Raw genomic sequence first — 18,234 nt, 5'->3', positions numbered from 1 at the left:
AAGGATCCCCAGGAAAGTAAAAATGGGAAGATAAAATTCAAATATAATTCTATTGAAAAGCTGTTTGCCAATATTAAATAATTTTCTCTCTCTCAACGCACAAGCAAATGCAATTCAGATCACAATAAATATTCAATGTCCTGTTTTTTCTCCGCACAAAGCACAAAGCAGCCACAATAGAAACCAAAAATATTGCAAATTTCTAGGCTAGAAAGTCGGTTTCAGACTCTTTTTTCATGTGTATTTTGAGTATGGTTTCATATTTAAGGCGTTGTGATCTTAACGTTAACAATTCCGAAAGCTGCATTTATCACTAATTGCTATCTCTATCTAGTTCACTGCTCTCTAGCTGTCCCTCTCTATTAATGGCAAAATGAAAATTAAAAAATCTCTTTTTCTTCGGCAGCTCCAAAATTATACCTAAGTCAATGTTGTTCGGACCACCGGTCTTTGTGTATGTTTAATTGCAAATTGTCGCATCTAAATCTAAAGAAAATGTTTGTGGTTTTATGAATACCTAAATAAAACGATTAGGAAATCGCTGAAAATCTGAGAAGCGCAAATAAACGACTTTTGTGAAAGTTTTGTTGTTCAAATCGAAACCAAACGAGTCTTATTTATAGGATTTATTATATAGGATTCCATGGAAATGCTATATTTTCGTTGTCACATGATTTTTTATTCTTTATATATCATATGTTTATTGCACAATTCTTAGGTTTTTAATTTGTTCTGTATTTCTAGAAAAAGGTTACTATTGTTTTTAGTTATTTGACGTGCCCCTTTTGAATCAATATTGTGAAAGAATCGATCATTTTTAAGTTCCACTTTCGAAGCCTCAAATCTTATTACAATTTGGCCTGATAACATATTTCATATACAATTTTATTATTATTCTATCATTGGGAAATTGAAAGCAAGTGTTTTTCTGTGAAGTAGCAAATCCTTAAAATTACATGTTTCTTTAATTCGTTTTTACTGCATTTCCATATTTCGGTTTTTTCTTTATTGATTCTAAATACATTGTATTCTAATTTCAATTTTCAAAAGCATTTCTTTTAAAATTGTACCTCTTAAGATCCTTTTCTTCTTCAATTCTCTAATCTTTGCTAGCTGATTAGCCCACAAGTATGCAAGGTGATCTTACAGAATGGTTTATTGTAACAAAAAAAATATGTGTAATAATTAATCTAAGCTAGTGAGTGGGGATACAATAGAAAAACGAAACAAAATCATTGGACTCGAACTGGTCCGCGTCGACGTGTGATCTTCACCAGGCGGCGGCGACGTTGGCGAGGCACTGGCTGCTCCGTTGTCGCAACAGGAGGCTGCTCCTGCTGCTGATCCTGATCCGAGCCCTGGGCGTAGCTGTAGCTGATGGTGCGCTTGTAGATGCGCTGCTCCTGCTCCGACTGCTGCGACTGCTGGGAACGCGGCTTCCGTTTGGCAGAAGATGCGGCAGATGCCTTCTTCTTTCTGGCCTTCGTCTTGTAGCAGCGTTCGATCTTCTGGCCCTTGCTGTCCTTGCACTCGTAGCACACCCTATTGCCCTGCTGCCGCCGGACGCACAGGCTGCTGGGTGCATCGTCCTGCTCCTGCTTCTGCTCCTTCTCCTGCTTCTCGGCGGGATCGTTGTTGCGATAGCGCTTGTACTGGGTGCCACTGCCAAAGGCATACTGCTCCGGTTGATCGTCATGCGAGTAGCTGCAGGTCTCCGATACCTCGTTGTTCTTCAACTGCCGACAGATCTCGCACAGCTGGCCATCCTTCCGCTTGACCCGCCGACAGCGCTGATCCTTGACACTCGTGGCCTCCGCCTGGGTCTCCTCCGCCAGATCCTCCTCGTCGTCGTCGTCGTCATCGTGGTTGTCATGGTTTTCGGCAGCCCGATCGAAGTACTCCTTGACAAACTGCTCGTAGTTGCGCTCGTAATCCTCGCCGGAGTATCCCTCGTGGCTGTCCTCTGCCTCTGCTTCCTCCACATCCACATCCACGTCCTCCAGATCCTCATCCGCCTTGGCCTGCGCCTGCGTCTGGACGGGCTGCATCATCTCCGGCAGCTTGGCCACCATTCGATTCGATTGAGCCGCCTCGCCGACGGTTAGTGCGTCCAGTCGTTGCAGCAGCTTGCCGGGCGCAAAGGCCTCCCAGTAGTTGACGCTCCGGTCGTAGCCATCCGCCAGGGAGACCACGGAGGCCAGGCCGAGTAGCAGCAGCAGCAGCAGCATTGCATCGAAAGCTGCGACTCCCGTCGCCGGCCGTTGCTTTTATGGACTCGAGATTTGGCCTAACTCCAGACAGAAGCGTGGCCAATGAAGCGTGTCCGAAACCGCAGAGCCATCAGGAAGTGTGGCCCAACTGATCCGCGAGGAGGGAAGTGCGAGTGAAAGGCTAGATTTATTTCGTGTGGCCAATCAACTAAATCGAACAAAAGAAAAGGCAAACAGAATGCAAGTGGTCGTCGGTTGTGGAATGGTCAATGTGGGTGTGGGTGTGCTAGGTAATTTAGGTAATTTGGGGGTCGACAACTACGCCGCTCGCTGTCCGTCGCTCAGCCGCTGGGCGCCCACGGTGGGCGGGGCCGGGCGGACGGCCGGCTGTCGCTGGTGGCGCAACTCGCGTCGCTTCTCCCGCAGAATCTGCTTGGTCTGCGAGGTGTCCAGCTCCTCCCAGCCGCCGGCATTGTCGTCCACCCAGTCCTCGAGATCGGCCTGTCGAAAGGTAGATATATTTCAAATATATATATAAACTTTGAGCTTTGCTGGCTTACGTTATTGCTAATGGGCACCAAGTCCTGGGCCTGCAGTCTTGAAAAGTCACTTGGCTGACTGGCCGCCGCACTCGCCGATGGATCCTCCAGGTAGAACTTCATCTGCGGCTTTATGGTGGGCGTGAGCTCCTGCAAATCGGAAATACAAATTAGAAAAACTACAAAACAAATAAATTTATTACCTCTCGCTTTTAAGCTGATTTACATAATAATCATTTAAGATTTATGGGTTTAAATGCAAATAGATTGGGAATATTATTACGAGTTCAACGAGGTATTCCAACTTTGGATTATTATTTCCATAGTTTGGGTTTAAAACACCGATTTTTTGGGAGGAAGATCAGGATCATGATTTGTAATAAAAAAAATTGGATTTTTTACTGTAACTTAGACATAAATGGTCACAAATAAAAAAGGATTACTGATTTGAGCAGCTAACAACCTAATAATTAATATCAGTTAACTTTCCGTCTGATTTAAAAAAATTAAAATTTTAACCAATTTTCACATTTTTGATAAGGGGTAACATCATGATTTTTTGTGAAAAATGGCAAAAATTAAAAAATTTCTAGGTTTTAATGCTAATCAATTGGAAATTTAATTGCGAGTTCAACGATGTATTACATTCCATGTTCGGTTAATTATTCCCATTGTTACGGATGAAAAGGATGAAAAATGTGGATTCGAATTTTAAACGAAAATAAAGTTCGAAAGGGATACAATGGAAAACAATTGAAATCTACAGTATCTAAATATCTAGTTCATCCTAATCCTATAGTAAATTCCAATCAGTACCTAGATAAGATTAAAGCTAATCATTTGTTTTATTACTTTGGCAGTACCAAGTGCCAAGTAAAATAAGGCATGTTACTAAATATTCTCAAATTAAATAGTAAATATTTAGATATAATATTTAGATTTTCCCCTGTCATGATCCGCAACCTGTACAATTTGCGGTGCTATCGGCTTGGCCCCCACTGTGGGCATATGTTTGTGCCAACTCACACTGAAGAAATCCGGCTCGGGTTCCTCCTTGGGCGGCGTAGGCGGCTGGGCCATCCGCTGGCGATACTGCTCGATGTGCTCCTCGACGGTCCGCGGACTGTCGTCCCAGGAGTTCCAGTCCCGCTCCCTCGGCCCCGTCGACCTGCCGCTGGTGGGATTTCCGCCGGCGGAGAAGTCGCCCCGCTCCACAATCACGTTCACCGCCTGCAGGTCACCGGATCCGGCGGAGGAGCCGCCGCTGTGGCTCAGCTTCCGGCGCCGCGAGAAGCAGCAGAGGGCACGGCGGCACAGCGTGATGATGCCCAGCACCAGCATCTTGATTTGCTGCAGCATTGTCACCTGGTTTCAAATACACCTATACGCTATTATTTACTTTACACTATGTTTCGGTTTTTTGGTCCCGATAGTGTGACCCTGGCAGCGGGGAATACCATGTGGTATATGGTATATACCAAAAGCAGTTACTGAACAGTGAAGCACCCTTTCTATTACACAGTAAACAATTACGGAGAATAATTTTTAAAGTTTCCTAATATTCAGGTTTCCTTGAGTTGAGGTCCCATAATTCCCAATATTCCATTACATCTTTTTAAATATGTTGTATATTTCCAAAACATAAACAAATTAACGGTAAAAACAGATTTGAATGACAAATTCTTTATTCGAAAAAAATAAATATTATGGTTTGTAAGTTTTACAATTTATAATTAAAGTTTATATGGAAACTCTTCTATTTTTGTTTGTAAAAAATTGTTTAGTAATATAGTTTTAAAGTATATATTTTTTGTAATTATGTGACTCATTCTCTATGAAAAATGTAGCTTAAAAAATCAATTTAAATTTCATTGTCATGTTGGCAAATGAAAAAATATTTATGAGCACAATCCTTATCCACCATATGCTCGTCATTGAGGACAACGCAGGCTTTACCAAGGGTGGGTTCTTTCTTCCACTTAAGAAATGTTGCAGGCTTCCCGGAGGCCATGGACATGAACTTGTTATCTTCCGCCAAATCGTTGATGCCAGTCCAAAACCAGTGCCCTATCCCATAATATTTATAATGTGATATGATGGCTGAAAGTTCTTCTTGGTTTTCGAAACCAGCCAAATAGCCGCCCATTCGACGGCAGGTAGATGCTGCATCGTGCCAGTTTCGTAAAACACTGTTCTCGATATAGAAATATCTAGAACCAAATTTCTGGAACTTTTGAGGGATATTTTTAGCGTGGATCCTGAAAAGGATTTCCTGTTGTCTCTCAATCTGCTTATGCAGTTCCTTTAGTTGGGATTTCATTTCTGATCTCGTCTCAATGGATTCTAAAATTGCTGCATTTTGGTCCTGCAGTTTTTTCTTTACCTCCAGAAGTTTAACTTCCAGCTTACTTAGTAAAGCAGTTTCATGATCCTTCAGTTGTCTTTCAAAGCCTTCTTTTGTGGTCATATCCTTCAAGGAATCCGGTAATGCGGATTGAACAGCCAGGAGATTGGTTTTTATGGTCTGCTGCTCGCCGTGCATCCGGTTCAATTTAAAATTGATCTCAGGAAACAATTCGCAGAGTTCCGTTGAGTTCGCCAAGGATCCTTGAAACTGCAGGATAATAATTGCCAGCACAGGAAAATATGCCAGGAGCAGCATTTTAACTAATTTATATTGTAACTGCTCGATGAGAAATTTTGAATCGTACTAAAATTGGTCTGTCTGTTTAAACCAATGAAACCTAAAATGTTTGAATTCTTAGAAAAACCTAATGAGTAGATTTTAAATATGTGCAATAAGTTTGAGTCCTCAATTCAGTGAAAATAAATAATGCTACCATTATCAACACTCACAAGAATGATTCTTGTTTTCATGTTGTTTGTTTTTCATTTTATAAAAATTCCAAATATGTTGATTCATTCCAAAAAATGTTTTCCAACCAAGAAAAAATTAACCAATGTTTAATAAAATCATATATATTTGTAACAAAAAAAAATGTAAAATTAACATTAAAGCTTAATAAAAAGGAAATAACACTTTGACAATAAACAATTGTTAGAACACCCCCCTCAAAGATATAAGCCCTTTGCCATCATTTCGAAATAAACCGTTTATTGAAGCATCTAAGGAGTTCTAAGGATACATGCCTAGAATCCCGCTTTAAAACTAATCGAGCTGCACCAGAAATAACCACGAGAGCAATATAACCGTTCGCCGATCGCGAGCCAGGCCCCAAAATATCAAGCGTATATATATATATATAGTCGTCACCTTCTTCAGTATCTGCGAACACATCGAGTAGTCCCTGAGCTAAGCGATGAAACTGGCCAAAGGGGCTGGACTCGCTGATCGGCTCCTAGAACTAGATCTGTATATGGTATATGGTAAATGGTATATTGTATATATCTGTATAATCTGTATAAACATGTATAATGTAATGCAGGCTAGGCGGGCTTCTAATGTTCAAAAGGCGCGGGGTGGGCGATTAAATTCAGGTTGTAAACTTTCGGATATTTGTACAATTTTACTTTCTTTGTGTCGTTTCGCCTTTTGAGTACGGATCAAAGTCTTTTTTTGAGAAACACATGGCCAAACGGGGAGCTGGTACATGGTCAATATAAATATATATATAGTATATATAGGAATATAGATAATAATATCAAGATAGATAGAGAGGGAGAGAGACGTGAGCACTCGCACAATTTGAATCTTTGGCAAGACCGCAGATACTGATCACATGAATCGTTTCGTTTCGATTTAGTTTAGTTTAGTTTAGTTCGTAATGCTAATGGCTACTATTCTAATCGTACTCGCTCGTTGGAAAAAAAAAATTTGGCTAATTGTGGAGCAGAGAATCGGGTACATCATCATCATCATCGTAGGAATACCTTTTACACATGGCTGACAAAATCGAATCCCTGTTACGTTAAGTACTCTAAGATCTAAAAATTCGCTGCGTTCCCTGCCTTGTCATTCTCACGGTTCGACGATGGCTCCCTCGCCGGGATATAGATTCACCAGGATGGCATAGTAGTGACAGCCGGCGGCCAGCACCACGAACAGATGCCAAATGGCATGGGCCATCGGTATCAGGCCGTCGGCCTTGAAGAACACGATGCCCAGGATGTAGAAGGCGCCGCCGAACTTCAGCTGCAGCATCCCATGGAAGTGGTGCCCGGTGAACACGACCACTAGAGCCGGTCCCAGGCCCATCACCAGGTAGAAGAACGTCTCCAGGCACTTGTAGCGCTCGTGGAACAGCTGTTCGTGGGGAAAATAAATATTAATATGGCATTGGAACAAGATGTGTCTAAAGTAGAGGAGTATATATATTACAAATTAGATTATTAAGATAGATCTTCAACAAAATGTGAAACAATTGTGTGGATTCTCTAAGACAAGCTCCAGAAAAGTATCAGATTTATTAAAATTTTAACTTAAATCAATTCCAAAAAATGTCTAAAAAAAAAGTTCATTTTTATTAATTATTATCAGAACGTCTCCAGATTAGATTAGATTATTAAGATCGATCTTCAACAAATAGATCTAAGAAAAGCTCCAGAATTTAAATTAAATAAATTCCAAAAAATGTCTAAAAAATGAGTTAATCTTTAATAGTTATTATCAGAACGTCTCCAGAGTAGATTAGATTATTAAGATAGATATTCAACAAAATAAGCAACAAATGTGTGGTTTCTCTAAGAAAAATGTCTAAAAAATGAGTTAATCTTTAATAGTTATTATCAGAACGTCTCCAGATTAGATTAGATTATTAAGATAGATATTCAACAACACAAGCAACAAATGTGTGGTTTCTCTAAGAAAAGCTCCAGAATTTAACTTAAATAAATTCCAAAAAATGGCTAAAAAATCAGTTAATCTCTAGTTATTGTTATTGTAATCTCTTTCAATATTTTTTACCTGCTGGTAGGCTATGCCCACGCCCGCCATCAGCCAGATGACCCATTCCATGCAGAAGAGTATGGCCGAATGGTCGGTGTTCTCCAGCGTGAGCCAGGGGAAGTAGGAGCCGGCGATGAACACATAGATCATGGCCCTGTCGCAGCGATGGAGTACGTTCTTCAGGCCCTGGTAAGTCGTCTGCCAGCCGAGATTGGGCCAGGCCTTGACATTCCTCGGGGGTCTACAAATAAAACAATGAGCTTATGGATCCAGAGAAGGCGATTCCAGGCACTCACTTGTGCTCGGCGCAGTAGCAGGAGCAGTGGAAGAAGGTTGAGACCGTGAAGAGCATGCAGAGGGCACCGCCATAGACCCACGAAACCAAATACTGGCTGGCACTGGATGAGCGTTCGAAGAGCTTTATGGCCGCAAACACGGCGGGCAGTATCCAAATCCCATGAGTAATCACATTGGCCACCTGCTCAATCTGTTTTGCGGGAAATATGTGGTTTAGTTATGTGTAGAATACATAAGTGAGTAGCTGAGAACTCACCTCCGTTGGCTGGTAGGCACAACCGGGCTTCGCCTTGGCATTCTTCCACTTGACATTGCGCAGCTGCAGCTTGAGATTGGAGTTCGACTTGATGATGGTCTTCCAGAACTTGCTGAAAAGATTCTCGAGGAAGGCGTACTTGTTCTGGAGGTCCTGCATCAGGCTGAGGTTCCCATCCGCGTCACCATTTCCATTCCGAATCCGAGGGCCACTCCCTTCGCTGGTGCTCATCGTGGACAGACTGCGGATTAGATTACAAATTGGTTGTCCAACCAGTAAAATTGATTGATTGCCAGTCGCCGACTAACCCGGCTAACCCATCCACCCACGCTTCCCCCTTTTTTTTATGGCCAATTGATTATCAGCCCCCCGAAATCCCCCGATCCCCTTATCTTCCCCCGTTTTGGGCCTCCTCGGGTGACAAGTGATAAAGCACTCGACTGAGGCAATGACTGGACAATGGCACTTGAGATATGTATTCCTGCATTTAGGCTAATTTATGCTCATTTAGCCTCAGCACAGACAACTTGCATACAATGGCCAAGGTTGCTGATTTTGACCCGATCCGCAATTGAAACCAGTTCTCCGATTGTCCGCCAAGCTTATCTCGCGTGTCGGCGGCGAATATGGCTCAAAGTCCGATTCGGATGAGATATCTGCGGGAATACGATTATGGGGCACTCGAAATTTAATTGCAGTTGCAATAGACTTGAATTTCGATTTTTAAATCCCTAAATATCTAATATTTTTATTTTATATCATAAGGGGTTTAAACATTAAAAATAATTTGAATACCGAAATATCTAACATTTATATTTACAATTATTTAACAGATTCACTTACTTTTTTTAATGATTTCTCTATTGAGACTTGTAAAAATATGTTTTAAAACATATTTAAATTTTTCTTTTAATATTCCAGCTTTATAACCGGAAGCCGTTGTATTATCTTAACGTTTACCATCTTTTAGAACATCGTGCAATGTTATAATTACCAAAAAAAAAACCATGCTTTCAGATTTAATGACTTGGAAACACTAGTTATACCATGGTTAATAGTCCGTGGAAACCATTATATTTTTAGAATATTCACCTACATATTTACCCGCACTTAGGTAGACTTAAAACTTTTACTGGCCCGTCTGCGAAGGACCTCGCTCATCGAATTATGACAACTTTTCAATAAACGAGCCACCAGTGGGTGGCAGTGGGCGACGCGGCCATGACCACCCCCCAAAAGTATGCCCCATTGGGCGTCACAGGGGGTCGGGGGTCACAGGGTGGGAAAACATAACGGACGCCCCCACCATTCGGAACTTCATCACCATAACGACTATGCTAATCGTTATAAAAATAGATGCCTCAGGCATTCCTTATATTGCCAATTACTAACAGCGGGTGGGGAACAGGTACACTGGGAGAAAAGATCACAGAACTTTAAATCTTTATATTGGTCATTTTCAAGAAACGCTCAAATTTTATTTTCATATTTTCAATGTAGGATTAACAAATTTCCTGTTCATAACTTTCTTAGAACCCCATATTTATGTAGGTTTTCAAGATTTTAAATTCCGTTTTTCAATAAATCGTTATATATTCCCCTGACAATATTTTTTAAAGAATCCTGTATATTTACTATCTGAAAAATATCATAGAATTTAAACCTTTAAGTTGAGTTTGATTGTATTTGTTCTATCTATATGTTTATTAATGCTTTCAAGATCTTAAATGCTGTATTTTTTTTAGATACTATTTTTCCAAAATAAATATTTTTTTTTAATCCTATATTCGATTTTAATAAATTTTGTCCATTTTTGAAATAACTAATCAAAAACCTAAAATAAACGAATTTTGTACGATTTTTCTCAGTGCACAGGAGACCGTCGGAGATTGTTTACATCTTTCATTCAGAATCAATTGCCGTTCTAATCCAATTTGTTACGCTGCCGTCACGCAATTCAGCCTTGTCACTTTCCCACCTGTATTTCCTATACCTTCCTATCCCACCTTTTCACCCGGAAAACCTTGGGAAATTGGGAAATATCTAAATATCTGGAGGGAAACTCACCGTCTTCTTGGGGCCGCGGATTCGAATGCGGATGCTGTGCGGGATGGAAGGCGGCAAAGGATGCGGATGCGGATGCTGAGGCCGAGACCAGGATCCGCAGATGGGCGTACGCGGATTCGGAATCGAAATGGGAATCCCAGGCCCACGCAGGATTCTCAGGGACCCAAGACTCGCTGCACTGCATCCGGGGAACGGGGGAACTTGGACTTGGCGTCCGCTTTTTTTTTATTTATTTCGGCGGATTTCTTAGCGGTGGGCGAACGGCGATGTAACATCGATAGCCCGCCGTTGTAATGGTCACTCAAGTCATCGATTGCCTGCCTTCGATGGTTTATTCTTCAATTTAAATTAAAATATTTAAATAGTAAATACATATTTAAAGAAAAAAAGAGTTCTTAAAAAATATTTTGCCTGTATCCACTAGGCTTTTGTAAAGCACTCAGATTTACCTATTCAATTGTAAATCTCTCTTCTCTTCGTTGAAGCAAACTATTCATTTCAATTGTAAACCTTTTATTTCCCAACGAAACTTGGAAGTAGTTGCGACTTTGGAGACCTACCAAATTTAAAAATCCAAAGCGCGCCTAGTTTTGACATAACGGTTTAAGAACAATACTTTTTCCGGATCCACTAGTCTTTTGTAAAGCATTCAGATTTACCTCTCTCTCTTCTCTTCGTTAAAGCAAACTATTCATTGCAATTGTTAACCTTTTAATTCCCAAAGAAACTTGAAAGTAGTGAATTTGCGACTTGGTGACCTACAAAATTTGAAAAAACCAAAGCGCGCCTAATTTAGACATATCGGTTTGGCCCACCCTAGCCCACGATAGCTATCGCCAATCGGTCGGCGGAAATCGAATCGGAAAAACGTGTGAAAAAGGTGCGTGACTTTTTTTTTTGGCTGACTTTATCCCGATTTTCACCCGTTCTCCCACGCAGCAATCATGTCTGGACGCGAGGGCGGTAAGAAGAAGCCACTGAAGGCGCCGAAGAAGGACTCGAAGGACATGGACGAGGACGACATGGCCTTCAAGCAGAAGCAGAAGGAGCAGCAGAAGGCCCTGGACGCCGCCAAGGCGAATGCCTCCAAAAAGGGGCCCCTCGTGGGCGGCGGCATCAAGAAGTCGGGCAAGAAGTGATGACTGAGCCACTATCCAATATCCACAACAATCCGCAAAATCCACAAAGCCACCGGGATCACACAACTCGCCCATGTGGAGACCAAAATTGATCGTCTAGCCAGAAGCTTACATTTTTTTTATACTTACGCTTACCATTAAATAGAGCATTGTACGTCAGGCTAGATGGATAGATAGATAGATTTATTGTACGTCAGAACGCGGAAAGCTGGCCTGCGTTCCGGGCAGCTGGACGGATTGCGAGGCCACCGCGCAGGCGGCGGCTATGTGCTCCTCCAGCTGGGCCTTCGGATGACGGGCCAGGTTGTGGGCCAAAGCGCCGATGAAGGCGTCTCCGGCTCCCGTGGTGTCCACCACCTTCTCCGGCGGCACTTGCGGCGCCGCCACATGCCGATACTCCTCGTTGGCGGAACCAAAAACAGCTCCCAGTTTGCCCAGCGTAATGATCACCGTGTTGGCGCCCATCTGGACAAGCTTTCCGGCTGCAATTTTGGCCTCCCTGGCGGGGGAAATACACGGATTAGCAGGGATTACCTTTGTTAACTCACCCCACTCACTCGACAGTCTCGATTTGGTCCATTTGGGTCATCAGTGCCGCCTCGCTTTCGTTCACACAAAAGATGCTGGCCAGCTGGAGCAGTTCCGGTGGGGTATCCACCATCGCTGGAGCTGCATTCACAATGGAGACACCCTGGAAGTTGCGCAGGGCCGTCAGCGTGGCCTCGACGGGCGTCTCCAGCTGGCAGACCAGAACCTTGGCCTCCCGGAAGAGCTCCTCCGCCTGGGCGACATCGCAGGGGCTCAGCTGGCTATTGGCGCCCACCACAATGATGATGTTATTCTCGCCGCCATCGGATACTCCAATCTGGGCCACGCCCGTCGTTTGGCCAGCCAGCTGCTGAACATGCTCCACATTGATGTGTTCCTCGCGCAGCTGGCGCAGGTAATCGGCGCCGAAGGTGTCCGCACCCAGCTTGGCCACCAGAGCTGTGCGGGATCCCTGGCGAGCGGCGGCCACACACTGATTGGCTCCCTTGCCGCCATATCCGGTTTGGAAGCGGTGCCCGTGGAGGGTTTCCCCCGGTTTCGGCAGGCGGGGAGTGTAGCTAATAGGTAGGGAAATATATAAGAGATCTTCCTGGAATCAAGGGGATCGTGTTCTTAACTCACCATATAAAGTCTATGATGGCCGAGCCAAAGACCAGCACTTCCGTGCTTTGATTTTGAGCCATGTCAGCCGAAATGTAAAGGAAAATGCACTGGTTTGTTGTCAGAATGGAGTGAGCGCTTATCAGTCGTCGCGGGATTCGAGATTAGGTGACCCCAGCGGACGAGGGGCAAGGGCAAGGACGGGGGTTTCGGGCGGAACGCTATCAGCTAGCTGGCCCACTCCAATTCTGGCCAAGATCGGGACAAAGGGGGGTTGATAAATCAGCCAATATATATAGCTAGAAAAAAAATACCAGAAAATACCAAGTATACTAGATTATATGTATATTTTTCTTATCAATCGAAAAATTTGAATATTTGGAAATAATTCCTGAAAATAGGGAACTAAAAATAATATGCAAATTATTAAGATTTAAAAAAAATGAGATTTTTAACTGCTGTTTTTGCGCGGTTTTTTTGAATTTCCATTATCTTAATAGTGGATAGATTAATATATTAATAGTCTGAACTAATATTTAAAGGGTTTGGATTAATTCTTGTGTATAAATACATAATTATATAGGCTATTTATTAAAACAAAATATACTTTTGAAAGTTAAAACAATTATTATATAGCCAGAAAAGAAACCCACCATCACATCATATAAATCATAATATTTATTAAATATACATAGTACAAAATATCGATTGGGCTGGCCATGGGACAAAATAAGGGACCAAAAACAATTCTAGCCTATTTGGGTAATACATGGGATTTGGGTTTTGGAGACTGGACTTTTGGATTTTTGGACATAACATAATTAATTAGAATTACAAGCCACTCCACCGATTTACACGTGTTTAAATCTAGCGTACAACTAGCGAGCGATTTTCGTTTCTGTTCTGAGAGGCGGGGCCATCCATCAATTTAAATATATATATATCTGACTCGTATCGGTTGCTCTATTGATTATCCTGCTTAGACACTATTATTGCGACTCGTGGCGGCTGGAGGATGTAGAATCGAGATGAACATTGAGTGGACAGCCGGTGCACAGCCAATGTAGATGCCCCCGAAGCAATCCTAGATGCCTGCCCGTTCCAAAGCACTCAGCTGGGAGCCCAGTCGCTCCTCCTTGGCCTTGCGCTCGGCGCTGATCTTCTTGCAACTGGTGTAGGTGTTGAGGAACGTCTGCACATCGATCTTTCCGTTCAGGAAGTGCTCCACATGCCGATCGCAGTCGGCATCGGCATTGGAGGCGGCAATCTGAAGGAGTTCCTGAAGGGGAAAGTATTATAATAGATAATAGATCACTAGGAAAGTGAGAAACCAGCATACCCTTATGTGCTGCGGAGCATATTCCTCCGACTTCTTCAAGTACTTCTTGTTCAGCTGGTCGCACTTCTCGCCCAGTGTCTTCAAAGCCGTGTAATCATCACTCAGCCGGCGCTTCAGCTCCACCAGATGGCTGCCCTTGCTCTCGTTCTCCCCTGGATTGGATATAGGATATAGGATATAGATTTACAAGGATTTCTATTAGTTAACCCCAATCCCAAACTCACTTGATATGCTCTCCACCTGGTTCATCATCGAGTCGAGCTCCTCGTTCAGGTGCTGCACCACGGACATCTCCTCGATGAAGTCGTCGAAGAACTCGGGATCCCTGTCCAGCTGCTTCAGTTCGTCCAGCGACAATGTGGACAGATTGGGCATATTCTCCGCCGAATCCTTCCCGGCGGCGGCAGCGTCTCCTTGCGAATGCTGTGTGGTGGGCATTGTATAGGTGCTCTTTAGTTTCCTTTTCCTTTTCCTTTGCCAAGTTCCAAATTCCAGTGGTTGTGCGTTGGGTTCAACTACGAATTTACAAGTGAGTGTTAGGACTTAGGGTTTATCAAAGGTCAAAGTCACCACCTACTGGGTTTTCCAGATGAGAGCCCAGGGTCGTCACGAACTGGAGCACCCTCTGACCTCCAGTGGAAGTTGGCGACCCCGGCTGCGGATTGCAAATTGCGAACTATGATATTCCCGAAGGTTCCAGCCGGCGAATTACTCACCCAATCGCCGTCGGCTGATTTCCTGATCTTTCCTGCTGCTTTTTGCCTTCGGATCGGGAGCACTCGCTTTGTTTGCCCCGATCGGAGTTTCATTATCTTCTGGTTCTGGGCCCAAGGCAGTGCTGTCACTCCAGCTACTTTCCAGCTAGATTGGGCTACTTTCAGAGAGAGTGCTAGCATATATTTATTTAAAAACTAAATAAAGACAACTGTTTTTAATAAATTCAAATTGTATGTATTATAGGATTTAATATTAAAATATATTTAATTTATAAACAATTTGCATAGCTATTTTTCACATCTAGCTACATTTTGAAAGCGAAAGGTGGCAACTCGGTGCATAAAGCACCGTTGGCTGGGGGTAGTTTTTTCAGGGCCATTTAAGGCCATTAATTTTAAGTAGAATTTTAGTTAGTTATACATGTTGTATTATATTAAATATATATTTATATGTATATAAACCCCCACTAATTACATTTAGTTGACTGATTTGAATGACCAGTAGAAGTGCCAATTCATTGCGCCTGTCTGGCAGCCCTGTTCAATCAGCTGTTCCGTTTTGTTTACAATTTTTGCCTCGCTACTTTACATAACAAATTCGGGGAATTTCAACAAATAAACACGAAATGGCGCTGTTCGAGATGAAGTGGCTGCGTCGCTGGGTGCGCAGGAACACAAGCCCCATACCGGAGCACCGGGCGGAGCTGTGGAAGCGGCGCCTGAGCATCGGCTACGCCGTTTTGGCCTGGCAGGCATTTGGCCTCGTCTGCTACATGGTCTACACTGGGCGAAACGATTGGGCCAAGTTCTACGGCTACAAGACGGAGGAGGAGGCCGCCTTGTCGCCGGCACAGCAGTTCGCCAAGCACCTGAAGGTCGAGGGCACCGGCAAAATCATCCGCTTCTCGGGATTCCACAAGGTCGAGGAGGTGCCCTTCGATGCCAGCGAGGTGCAGCGGGTCAAGGAGTAGCTGGATATTCCTCCTCGCAACTAGAATTGGAGTAATTTACCTTCTTTTTTTTTTTTGGAACGAGCGCATCTTGATTGCCATTAAAGCTTATGAATAGGACTGAAATTCTGGTGTTGTGTGGTTCTTAGGTGTACTGTTATAGTAGCTTCGGGTCTTTTAGTAACAAAATGCTCCAATGTAAGGAAATATTAACAAACGCAATTGTTATTTTTGAATTTAAGTAATGGCTATTAGAGATGGCCCAAAAATCCAGCGATAGGTGTGTGTACGCACTAAGTCTTAACAGTCTCCTCGCTTTCCCTTTAACAGAAATGTTAAGAGTCAACGTTAGTTTACATTGGCAGAGCAAGAGTATTTAAATTTGAATGAATTATATTATTAATAAATTAAAAACAATATAATTACAATTAAATTATTAATTTAATTTAACTTTTATAATTTTTTACAATGAAATTAAGCCTTAATTTGAAATTTGATTAACTTAACATTTATGTTAAAGTGTGTCCTCGCTAATGTAAGATAACATTGTATCCTAACATTTCTGTGAAAGTGTGTCTTCGCTAATGTTAGCAAACATTGCATCTTAACATTTCTGTTAGTAACAGTCCTTAGCGATGGGCAAACTCTGATAGACCCAATCGATATTTCAAATACTTAAAAAAAACATGCATTCGATACTCCCATCGACTCCCGCTCACCGCCAGCGATAACAACAACAACTGCTGCCAGCGACAACAACAAACAACAAAAAACGCAGCGGATTCGGATTTCGGAATCGGACGGTCGTTAAACAAATAACAACAATAACAAAAGCATAGCCTGGCTGCAGCGGTAACGGTACTAGCGCCACCGTACTACTAGTGATAGCTTTTGACCCGCAAATGTGATTCCAATTGGCGATTGAGGTTTCCGATTCAGTGCGACAATTTCTATAAATAAAACAACAAGCAGCAGCAGCATCTTCGTCGGCGAAGCCAGTGCAAAGTCATATTTTTAATTGCGGCCGAGAAAACCTAAATGAATATTAATTGCCCATCAAGCGGAGGTCATTGGCTGTCTCGCTCGCTCTACCCCTCCCCCTCCTCCCGCGGCCCCATCTAACTGCACTCGCTGTCTGCGAAATAACGGGACTAACGGCGGAGCGGAAAGCAACAACAACAAGAACAACAACAAATGGCAAAGGCATTTGCAGATGGCGGCCGCCTCGTCTAATTGCAACAAAAACAACAAAAAGAGCCGCAAATAATTGCTAATTAGTTGCATTTTTTCCATTGTTGCAAGGCTTCGCTTACGAATTACGAATTTCTAATGTAATTAACGCGGTGCAGCTGTGCGCGTGTGTGTGTGTGTGATCATTTTTTGTTTTCTATTTTTTCTGTGTGCAGCCCCAAAAAACAACAACAGAAAAAAATAGGCAAAGGTGCAAGTGCCTCACAAATACATGCAAAGGAAGGAACTTTTGATTGATGATTGAATTGATTGATTTCGATTGTTGCCGTGCCTCCTCCTGCTCTCCTCCTCCTCCTCCTCCTTTCACCACTCTCCCCCTCTTCCCCTTCTTCTTCTACATTCGCCGCGGGACGAAGGGTGAGTAAATACATAGTTTTAAACCAGATTCCCCATTGTTGTTGCTAGTTTTCCAAACTGAAACGAAACGAAAAAAAAAAACCATTAAAAGCGCATTAATTATATAATTTTCGGGGAAGTGAAACTCTAAAACTTCCACTTTCTTGCTTTTGCTTCTAAGCCCCAGCAACAACAATAACCAAGCAAAACGTAAACCATCGACAAAGAAACTTTAAAACTTCCAAGCCGCGCATAAATATTTATATGTCTCAAAAGAAACCAGAAAAAAAAGAGTTTTTTTTTTTAGAAACGTTAGCGAAAATGAAACCGTTTTCTAAAAATAATTTATTGTCAAACGCCGGCGTTTGTATATAAAGCGTGCAACATACAAATAACACAACATATGGCGAGCGGAGCGAACAAAGGCCGATAAACACAAACATAAACATATCAAAAGAGAGCAGCGCATAATTCGAGCGGTAAAACACGGAGTTTGGCCAGCAAACACAGTTCGCAGCGACTGCGCAATCCGCTGTCAAAAATTTCCAGGCGATAATCTCTGAAAAAAATATCTATATCTTGATTTAAAGATCACTTTATCGATGTAAAAGAATTTCACTTTGCTTGGAATTCGGTATACGATATATCTGCAATTCCATCTTATTGGGTCCAAAATACATAGGTATATCTATCTATATCTTTGGTATATAATCTAATAGTGAACTACTTACTTATATTATTTACTATAAAAGGATACTTCATTGATTTTGGTATATGATCTATCTATACTTCCATCTTATTGACTAAATAAAAAAAATTCCAAAATTATCGGAAGAATCAAAGATTAATTATTTTATAAAAAAAGTTCGTAACTATCTGTTTACTATTACTAAATCACAGGCCCGATGAATCGATATATTTTTATCCTATAATACAAAATATAAGAGATCCTTTTTTCTAAAAAAAAAATAATAGTTCCAAAATTATCGGAAGAATCTAAGATTGATTATTTTATAAAAAAAAGTTCGTAATGAATGTATACATCATTATCATTATCTTATAATACAAAACATAAAAGA

At 42.2% G+C, this 18,234-nt stretch overlaps 8 protein-coding genes across 8 annotated transcripts; 2 read left to right on the top strand and 6 right to left on the bottom strand.

The window, feature by feature from the left end:
• Nucleotides 1-613: 613 nt before the first annotated feature.
• On the bottom strand, nucleotides 614-2,246 carry LOC108058172 (probable serine/threonine-protein kinase kinX). Its single transcript, XM_017142758.3, has one exon. It carries the CDS (start codon nucleotides 2,226-2,228, stop codon nucleotides 1,233-1,235), a length of 996 nt encoding a protein of 331 aa, XP_016998247.2. The 5' UTR covers nucleotides 2,229-2,246; the 3' UTR covers nucleotides 614-1,232.
• Nucleotides 2,247-2,378: 132 nt separating this feature from the next.
• LOC108058174 (receptor-binding cancer antigen expressed on SiSo cells) lies at nucleotides 2,379-4,177 on the bottom strand. Its single transcript, XM_017142759.3, has 3 exons — nucleotides 3,776-4,177; nucleotides 2,771-2,899; nucleotides 2,379-2,711 (listed from the first exon to the last, which is right to left on the bottom strand). Exons 1-3 carry the CDS (start codon nucleotides 4,106-4,108, stop codon nucleotides 2,529-2,531), a joined length of 645 nt encoding a protein of 214 aa, XP_016998248.1. The 5' UTR covers nucleotides 4,109-4,177; the 3' UTR covers nucleotides 2,379-2,528.
• Nucleotides 4,178-4,610: 433 nt separating this feature from the next.
• On the bottom strand, nucleotides 4,611-5,411 carry LOC138913790 (accessory gland protein Acp29AB-like). Its single transcript, XM_070218541.1, has one exon. The coding sequence runs from the start codon at nucleotides 5,409-5,411 to the stop codon at nucleotides 4,611-4,613; it is 801 nt and encodes a 266-aa protein (XP_070074642.1).
• Nucleotides 5,412-5,844: 433 nt separating this feature from the next.
• On the bottom strand, nucleotides 5,845-10,565 carry LOC108058191 (monocyte to macrophage differentiation factor). Its single transcript, XM_017142783.3, has 5 exons — nucleotides 10,276-10,565; nucleotides 8,209-8,449; nucleotides 7,952-8,142; nucleotides 7,674-7,896; nucleotides 5,845-7,013 (listed from the first exon to the last, which is right to left on the bottom strand). The coding sequence occupies exons 2-5, from the start codon at nucleotides 8,437-8,439 to the stop codon at nucleotides 6,729-6,731; spliced, it is 930 nt and encodes a 309-aa protein (XP_016998272.2). The 5' UTR covers nucleotides 8,440-8,449; nucleotides 10,276-10,565; the 3' UTR covers nucleotides 5,845-6,728.
• Nucleotides 10,566-10,975: 410 nt separating this feature from the next.
• Nucleotides 10,976-11,578, top strand: LOC108058187 (translation machinery-associated protein 7 homolog). The gene is made up of 2 exons (XM_017142779.3): nucleotides 10,976-11,155; nucleotides 11,215-11,578. Exon 2 carries the CDS (start codon nucleotides 11,220-11,222, stop codon nucleotides 11,412-11,414), a length of 195 nt encoding a protein of 64 aa, XP_016998268.1. The 5' UTR covers nucleotides 10,976-11,155; nucleotides 11,215-11,219; the 3' UTR covers nucleotides 11,415-11,578.
• On the bottom strand, nucleotides 11,577-12,852 carry LOC108058185 (ribokinase). Its single transcript, XM_017142777.3, has 3 exons — nucleotides 12,585-12,852; nucleotides 11,972-12,520; nucleotides 11,577-11,913 (listed from the first exon to the last, which is right to left on the bottom strand). The coding sequence occupies exons 1-3, from the start codon at nucleotides 12,644-12,646 to the stop codon at nucleotides 11,598-11,600; spliced, it is 927 nt and encodes a 308-aa protein (XP_016998266.2). The 5' UTR covers nucleotides 12,647-12,852; the 3' UTR covers nucleotides 11,577-11,597.
• A 371-nt stretch (nucleotides 12,853-13,223) lies between these two features.
• Nucleotides 13,224-14,676, bottom strand: Vsp37A (Vacuolar protein sorting 37A). Its single transcript, XM_017142778.3, has 5 exons — nucleotides 14,619-14,676; nucleotides 14,480-14,557; nucleotides 14,127-14,417; nucleotides 13,903-14,054; nucleotides 13,224-13,842 (listed from the first exon to the last, which is right to left on the bottom strand). The coding sequence occupies exons 3-5, from the start codon at nucleotides 14,338-14,340 to the stop codon at nucleotides 13,648-13,650; spliced, it is 561 nt and encodes a 186-aa protein (XP_016998267.2). The 5' UTR covers nucleotides 14,341-14,417; nucleotides 14,480-14,557; nucleotides 14,619-14,676; the 3' UTR covers nucleotides 13,224-13,647.
• Nucleotides 14,677-15,154: 478 nt separating this feature from the next.
• Nucleotides 15,155-15,663, top strand: LOC108058155 (uncharacterized). The gene has a single exon (XM_017142708.3). The coding sequence runs from the start codon at nucleotides 15,245-15,247 to the stop codon at nucleotides 15,587-15,589; it is 345 nt and encodes a 114-aa protein (XP_016998197.1). The 5' UTR covers nucleotides 15,155-15,244; the 3' UTR covers nucleotides 15,590-15,663.
• The last annotated feature ends 2,571 nt before the right edge of the window (nucleotides 15,664-18,234 follow it).

Source organism: Drosophila takahashii, chromosome X (genome assembly GCF_030179915.1).
Source record: "Drosophila takahashii strain IR98-3 E-12201 chromosome X, DtakHiC1v2, whole genome shotgun sequence".
Lineage (NCBI taxonomy): Eukaryota > Metazoa > Arthropoda > Insecta > Diptera > Drosophilidae > Drosophila > Drosophila takahashii.
This window is presented reverse-complemented; position numbering and strand designations above follow the sequence as displayed.

Bases quoted from the DNA above. Each gene is read 5' to 3' on its own strand.
- LOC108058191 (XM_017142783.3), bottom strand. From the start codon at position 8,439: ATGAGCACCAGCGAAGGGAGTGGCCCTCGGATTCGGAATGGAAATGGT. The intron at 7,897-7,951 runs GTGAGTGCCTGG...TTTTATTTGTAG, and splicing joins TGCTACTGCGCCGAGCACAA to ACCCCCGAGGAATGTCAAGG. The intron at 7,014-7,673 runs GTAAAAAATATT...CCCCACGAACAG, and splicing joins TGGGCATAGCCTACCAGCAG to CTGTTCCACGAGCGCTACAA.
- LOC108058187 (XM_017142779.3), top strand. From the start codon at position 11,220: ATGTCTGGACGCGAGGGCGGTAAGAAGAAGCCACTGAAGGCGCCGAAG.
- LOC108058155 (XM_017142708.3), top strand. From the start codon at position 15,245: ATGGCGCTGTTCGAGATGAAGTGGCTGCGTCGCTGGGTGCGCAGGAAC.
- Vsp37A (XM_017142778.3), bottom strand. From the start codon at position 14,340: ATGCCCACCACACAGCATTCGCAAGGAGACGCTGCCGCCGCCGGGAAG. The intron at 14,055-14,126 runs GTGAGTTTGGGA...TATCCAATCCAG, and splicing joins CCAGGTGGAGAGCATATCAA to GGGAGAACGAGAGCAAGGGC. The intron at 13,843-13,902 runs GTATGCTGGTTT...TTTCCCCTTCAG, and splicing joins ATGCTCCGCAGCACATAAGG to GAACTCCTTCAGATTGCCGC.
- LOC138913790 (XM_070218541.1), bottom strand. From the start codon at position 5,411: ATGCTGCTCCTGGCATATTTTCCTGTGCTGGCAATTATTATCCTGCAG.
- LOC108058172 (XM_017142758.3), bottom strand. From the start codon at position 2,228: ATGCTGCTGCTGCTGCTGCTACTCGGCCTGGCCTCCGTGGTCTCCCTG.
- LOC108058185 (XM_017142777.3), bottom strand. From the start codon at position 12,646: ATGGCTCAAAATCAAAGCACGGAAGTGCTGGTCTTTGGCTCGGCCATC. The intron at 12,521-12,584 runs GTGAGTTAAGAA...CCTACCTATTAG, and splicing joins GCCATCATAGACTTTATATG to CTACACTCCCCGCCTGCCGA. The intron at 11,914-11,971 runs GTGAGTGGGGTG...TTCCCCCGCCAG, and splicing joins GACCAAATCGAGACTGTCGA to GGAGGCCAAAATTGCAGCCG.
- LOC108058174 (XM_017142759.3), bottom strand. From the start codon at position 4,108: ATGCTGCAGCAAATCAAGATGCTGGTGCTGGGCATCATCACGCTGTGC. The intron at 2,900-3,775 runs GTGAGTTGGCAC...TCCGATTTGCAG, and splicing joins CCGAGCCGGATTTCTTCAGT to GAGCTCACGCCCACCATAAA. The intron at 2,712-2,770 runs GTAAGCCAGCAA...ACCTTTCGACAG, and splicing joins TGGTGCCCATTAGCAATAAC to GCCGATCTCGAGGACTGGGT.